General features: G+C 39.2%; 1 protein-coding gene across 1 annotated transcript in view; it reads left to right on the top strand.

The window, feature by feature from the left end:
* Positions 1–4544: 4544 nt before the first annotated feature.
* The window catches only part of FBN2 (fibrillin 2), a 378197-nt gene continuing 375877 nt past the window's right edge, over positions 4545–6864 (top strand). The window contains exon 1 of the mRNA XM_073557740.1: positions 4545–5117. Coding sequence (XP_073413841.1) covers positions 4906–5117 — 212 coding nt within the window. The 5' untranslated portion in view covers positions 4545–4905. The remainder of the gene's footprint in view (positions 5118–6864) is intronic.

Here is a 6864-nt window from a genome sequence, read left to right as displayed (position 1 = left end):
TATGCAGGGAAATGCAGGATGCATACAGAAATAGGCGGAGCTTCATGGAGGAAGAAAGGAGGAAGTAGGCAGCCATCCCCAGCCCTCCTGAATGCAAATCTGAAACCAGCCTAAGATACACGCTATGTCAACTCGACACAGTGTGAACTGAAAGCAAGATACCAAATTAATAACGTCTCAGAGAGGTATGCACTGGCCGAGGAATACCAGCTCAGCTAGCCGCCGATTGGCGAACAAAATATAACTAGCTAATACAGCTCCACCAAGTGGCACAAAAATAAGAGTACCAAGCTCAGTTAAGTGGCAAGCTGTACCAAATGAGGTGTGTGCTAAACCTAGTTGACAACAGTAGGGTTTAAGCATGTGGGTTTGACTGTGCCCCGTAACTGACCCGTGCAAACTGCACACATGGCCGAGACAGGCGATAGGTCTAGCCAAAATAAAAACCTGCCTCTCTAAGGAAAACTAGACATTAATACACACCAACAGAGCGGAAGAGTCTCCACCCATATACACACAACCGCAAATGATCTTAGCGCGCCAACGCGCACTCCAGGGAACCTTATGTACGTCCCTGTTCATGTCCAGTCAGACAGGACCTTGCTTGTGGACCAATCAGGAACTGTCACATCACCCAAGCAGCTGACAACTGACCACCGATAGGTTGCCACCTCACGAGCATGCTCAGTAGGGTGATTTCTGGATTTAACCTCTTAAACACCTGATTGCCGCTGCGTATTGCTAGTTACTATAGCTTTGGCTGGAGAGCCAGCAGTAACCAAGCAAACAGCACGAGTCTGAGCAAGACGCTGAGGCTGATGTCTCTGCTTAGCAGCTCTCACTGCAGCCGAATCAGAATGTAAGATCGCAGAGGCAGACAAGGCTTGGCATCTACCCCATGCAGTGTGGGAGAATCCCGGCGCCTAACATCCATGTATGACATCTATCAGTGATGTTGGCCATTTACTGAGGAAGCATGTTCCAAGGGGTCTGAAGTAAATGATTACTTTATAAAATGGGGAAAAAACATTTTAAGAGAGGGTTAAACCAAAATCTTAACAAACACATCAAATTCAGAAGTTGCACAAGGCATTCCACAAATGCAACAGTACAATTTGGAGTAAGGCAATGCCAGGGCAATTTGTGGGTGAATCTATGAGAGTCAGAATGTGTTAGTCAGGGTACTGATCTGAACAGGAAAATATGACTTTGGTGAAATAATGCAGCTATGTTTTCTCTACCAATAGTGAAACTTATTTCTCATTGTCATTTTGTCAAGAAAAACAGTAAAACAAATAGAAGAAATCTTGGAGAGTTTAGCTATGAGGGAACTCATTAATAGCTCATCCCAAAAACCCTTACAAAGCTCATCTTAGAGGCCACACAAAGCTCATCATACAGTCTTAGCATGTGTTCAGCAGACAGCATGTAGTAGGAATACAGGAAGTGGGGTAACTGAAGAGGTTTCCAGAAGCAAACTACAGAAATCACTCTGTCCAGACAGATATAGCAGAAAGGTCAGCTGCTCAAAGGCAAAAAGTGTAAATCTTTGGAGCAGTAATGTAAATCTATAGACTAGGGAGAGGAACATGATTGTCTCATAGCAGGTGTCTTACAGAAGCTGTATTGTAAAATTTATACTGACAATAAAACATTCAAAAATGAGTTTACAGGAAAAAAAAAGTTAAGAAACATTCTTTCCTGTATAATGACTTGTAAATAAGGCAAAATTTTAAAAAATTATTAAAAAAAATAATTTAAGTAAACCAAAATTAAATTTTTTATTAAAAAAATGAAAATTTCAGTGTAATTTTTGAAGGTAACAAGAACTGCCAAAAATTAGATAGAAGAGGGACTCCGATACATCCTGTATTAGACATTCATAGTGAGCTTGTCAGTTATGACCCCCACAGGCGTTAGTAAAAACCCGCTTATAAAAGACACTAGCAGCAGGGCAGCTCAACATCTCCAAGGCAGAGAGGGACAGCTCCTGCCAAGTGTCCAGCTTTGAGACTCAATAGTTGAAGGTCACAGAGGAATTAGTGATTTTGACAGACATGTATCAGACCATCTTTAAAAACTTCTCCCTCCTTGTCAAAAATACATGGTCATCAGAGTCTGGACAATGAGAGGATGTCATGAAATTGGCCCAGGCCTTTGACAGTGTACTCCTGTCTCTGCTGTACCTGAAGTGTGTCTCTTCCTTGGTTGGGCAAGGAAGCTTGCTCCTTACTGCTAGCATTGTCTGATGGGAATTTTTTCAACATATTTTCCACATTGGCCTTCTGCTATAGCTCATTTTTAGTAGACCGCTCTGTCTCATAAAGGAGAGATGCAAGGTTCTCCTTGCAGAGTGGGTCTGGTAGGTCAACAAAACAGTACGCTTTTTTGCCCAAGATAAATATAATGTGAGAGTCACGGGAAAAGCAGTGGTGCATCAAGTCATCCATATATGCTAAGGTCCCTAGAGCCAACCTTCCCTGTCTCCACCATGATGTCACTCTCCATCTCCTCCTACTACTCCCTCTCTTCCTCCCCATTCCCCTCCTCATTGGCTGATCTCTACCCTTTCCCTCTGCAAAGAAGAATAAAGGAGGCTGCAAGGGAATGCCCAGGTAGGCATCCCCAAAATAATCATCTGTTACAACATCAATGATGAGAAAGGTACAAAACCAGACATGGAATCAGGACAAAGATGAGAAATATAGCACAGTAATGTGGTCAGCTATGGAATCAGCAAGAAGCTAGGTGCATACAGACAAAGCAAACACTTGGCCTGGGAGTAGTACTACAAGTACCATATGGCTTCAACGTGTAGCGAGCACATGACCTGGAAAGGAAGCAGAAGTAGCTGCACTGACACTCACATAATGAATGAGAGAACTTGACTTCATCATTGAAGCTGCCAAAAGTAGGCATGATGTAAATCAACAGAGCACAACAAAGGAGTAGTTAGCCAATGCTATATGGGCCTCAGTTGCAAGGAAAACAGAACAGTATAAAATTCTGCATCCATCCAATTCACAAAGTGAACCATAGCATGTGTGACCATTGTGAAGATAATAATAATAATAATGCAAGAGAACAATGGTGGAATAGTTAGCATTATCAGCTTAATTAGTATTTTTTCTGGAAAAATGGAATCTGGTCTAAATTTTTTTTGAACATGGCCTAGTTATCAAACTTAGTGCTCCTTTTTGGGAAGAGCTGGAAAGAATATTTCAATTAAATGTGTCTGGTCTCCAGTAGATCCCTTTGCTTATCAATTCCAAGTTACATCTATTCTTCATTTTAGAATGAATAACACAAACTTTTTTTAACTACATTTTTCAGCTCAAGTACTACTGGGTTAATCACCCAGCAACAAGACACTACGCTGTAAAAGGAGGAAGATGAAAATGGTTATTCAAGTCAGTGTGGAAAAATGCACAGTCGAATATGACAGGTCATTGCCACATCAGAGAGCACCCTAACACCCTGCAGAACTCAGCTATTTGTTATGTTTATATAGCCCATGAAATTCCACCACACTTTACAGACATTTTCACTTTCCCCATTGAGGCTCACAATCTAAATTCCTTATCAGTATTTTTTTGGAATTTTGGGAGAAAATCAGAGTACACGGAGGAAACCCACTGAATCATGGGGAGAGCAAACAAACTTCTTTCAGATTTTGTACTTGGAGGTATTTTAACCCATTACCCCAGCACTGCAAATTAACAGTGCTAACCACTATTTAAAATGTATACTGTTCCACAATTTCAATATTTAATATTAATAATGATAATATTTTTCACATTTTGAGGCAACAATGTGGGGTTTTGGAAGATTTTCTCAGGTAGAAAACCAATGTGAACTTATATGAAATGTAAGGCCATACACAAAGATGCTACTTTTTTTCTGCTGTGTTTTTTCTGCAGGATTCTGGACCAAAATAAAAAAAAAACAACTGTTCTGATTATTGTGGTTTTGGTGCAGATTTGAAACAGGTTTTAGTAAATGCAATTTTTAGTGTAGAAACATTGAGGTTCAGAATTTAAAAACACAACTGCATTTTTACAGGCTCCCCATAGAGGTCCATAGGGAAAAAAATGCACCAATGAAATGATCAGTTCAAGTAGCATCATTAAACGCGCAGTGGCATAAGTTTTCATGAAATCAAATCCACTGTGCTTGAACTGTTGAACACATAGTCTCCGCACAACAAAAAACCCAGTGGAAAAAACATGTGGTGTTTACGATTTATGGGAAAATGGCTTTATACTGTTTATCCATCTACTAAGTGTTTTTAGAAGAAAATGTTCATCTATTATGAGAAATCACATACTATGCATAGGTAGTAGAAAGTGAAGCAAAGCAGAAAGTGAAAAACTAGTGATCATTGAAAGGTTAATATAAGAAACCCCTCTCCCCTGTTTCTTTCTCTTCTTTCTTTTTCTCCATCCCATTTTCTCCCTCCTCCTCCCCTTACTCTTCACGTGTGTGACTGGTTCTGTGGTTTCCTCCCCACTGACAGGCAGCCGCCTCATAAACCCCTGGCCCTCAGCACTCTCATCCTAATCCTGCTTCTTACGCAGACTGAGTATGGGGACAAGTCTGAACTCTCCAGCACAGAGATTGCTTTCTTCTTCAGCTTTTCACTTTTGATGCTCTTTTTTTTTTTCCTGGCTTCAACCAAGAGTACAAGAATCACTTTTTTGAAGCAGTGATTGACTCAGGATTGAGTACCTATTATTTAGGAAACTACCAACTTCTCAATAGTACACCATAACTTATGCCACCTGGGGCATTCCTTTAGTGTATTTTCCGCTTTCTTTCTCTGACTCAAGGAATAGTTGCATTCTGGATGTGAACATTAAGAAACCTTTCATCTTTCAGCTTAGAAGTGGATTCCTTCTGTCCTGAATGACAATGTTTGATACTCGGCATCAATATATTATGCCAAGGTCAAGGAGGAGGGCTGTGTTCCTGCTGGGCTACTTTCTTGTGCTTTTAGGATGCTCTGCTGGTCAACAGTCTTTCAATGCTGAGTCCAGAACTGGAACACAGGATACAAAAGATGGGTCTACTGTTCTCAGTAGAACCCGCAGGAGGGGATCACAGTATTCTCTGCATGGGTAGGTAGTGACCATTATTAGCTCTATGTGTTATGTGCTCCATTATTTGCATAATAGTCACCAGGTAAAAATAAATCAAAATAGAGATCAATAATATTAATAATATTATATACTTAATATGTTAATCAAAGTCCCAATATCATTTTATAATGCTTTGCTTACAATTCCAAAATGGAAATTCCTTATACAATAATTCTTGCTACTAACCACAAGTTAGTTGTGATCTGAATACCTTTTTGTTAAAATATTCCAATCAACGCCTTAAATGTAGCAGAAACTGTAATGTGGCATTCAGCAAGGCCAGGCAATATTCTTTTCCCATTGTTTTCCGTCCAGTGCTTGCCATACCCAAGAGTATAAGTTGATGGCGTGTGGCGCTTTGCCTACTGAGGTTTATGTAGTATTAACATATGCTTGCAATCTGCAAGCGAATTTGATATAGTGGTGGATTAAAATTAGGCAGTACGTCTTTGCACCTAATATTGCAGGGTATTAATATATCTATCTCACAAGCATTTCACATGAAACCTTCCTACGGAACCACCATTAGGTACGTGCATGCAAACCCATCACTTTAACTTTTATATTCTTAACCTGTTGCCACAGTGAGTATCAAATCTGAAAATGTTGTGAGTTCTGTAGGCCAGACAGGCACGTACGAGGTGTGCAAGTTGATAGAAATGGCCCTCACTCTGGGTAGAGTTTAACTCATTACAGTTTGTTCACTGGAAAACATAGTGACATAAAGAGTTAATTGAACTCAATCATCTACCGTATATATACAAAGTCGTGAAAAGGACTCATCACCTATGTAAATGAACTGTATATATTTTATCTTTCCATCTCAAATGCTGCCTAAGTGGCTTTTTCCTATCTAAGCTTTCATCAATTGGCCCTAATGCACTGGTGTTGTATGACGTTCGTTTCAGTACGTGCTATTGAAGATAATGTATACATTCCATAAGTGAAGCTGAATTACTGTAAGTTACGGGTAGTAAACTTTTAAGGGTTTGTTTGAACCTCTAAACTATTCATTGCATTCATTATCTGAACACTAGGGGATTCTCGAACCCTCTAATTACTATGTTGTTAGAACTTTCAGTTATTCCTTCTGCTTTCTGTGCCCTAAATCTGCAAGAGCCATTTGTGTTTTATGAATGAACTTGACTAGGACTTTGCTTATTTTGGAAATCTTGCAGGATTTCTTCTGGCAAAGCAAACAGAAATCTAGGCAGTATGATCTAAAGAAGTAGCAAAGACTTTACTTGTTTTCTTCATTCTTTTATTTCTTGAAAAGTTTTAGATTTGTTATTTTTTCAATATTTTTCTTCTGCATCAATATATTTGCTCAACTAATATACTATTGCGTTAATATCTTAACATATCAACTCACAGAAATTAACGCATATGAACGCTGTTTATCTACTCTTCGTTTTATACCTTTTGTTTATCTGTTATTTGACTTCTGAAAAAAAAATGTAGAAAAATTGGAGTTTCCAATTTTGACTGTCATGTTATTGGCCACAGACATAAGCTTAAAAAGATCTGCTACAGTAATTTTCACTATGACCTACCATGACCCAATGTGGTTACCATGCTGAGATCTTGAGAACTTCCGCTCTATGGTCATAGAATGTTTAACCACACGTACAGCCGAATCTGTGCTACATGGATGCACATAAGTAAAGCAATAGATTATGGACATATAGCAGTGGCCTGGGCTTTAATATTGATATATAACTTAGCA

Source organism: Dendrobates tinctorius, unplaced genomic scaffold (genome assembly GCF_039654945.1).
Source record: "Dendrobates tinctorius isolate UK_male_01 unplaced genomic scaffold, ASM3965494v1 ptg000003l, whole genome shotgun sequence".
NCBI classification, from domain to species: domain Eukaryota; kingdom Metazoa; phylum Chordata; class Amphibia; order Anura; family Dendrobatidae; genus Dendrobates; species Dendrobates tinctorius.
This window is presented reverse-complemented; position numbering and strand designations above follow the sequence as displayed.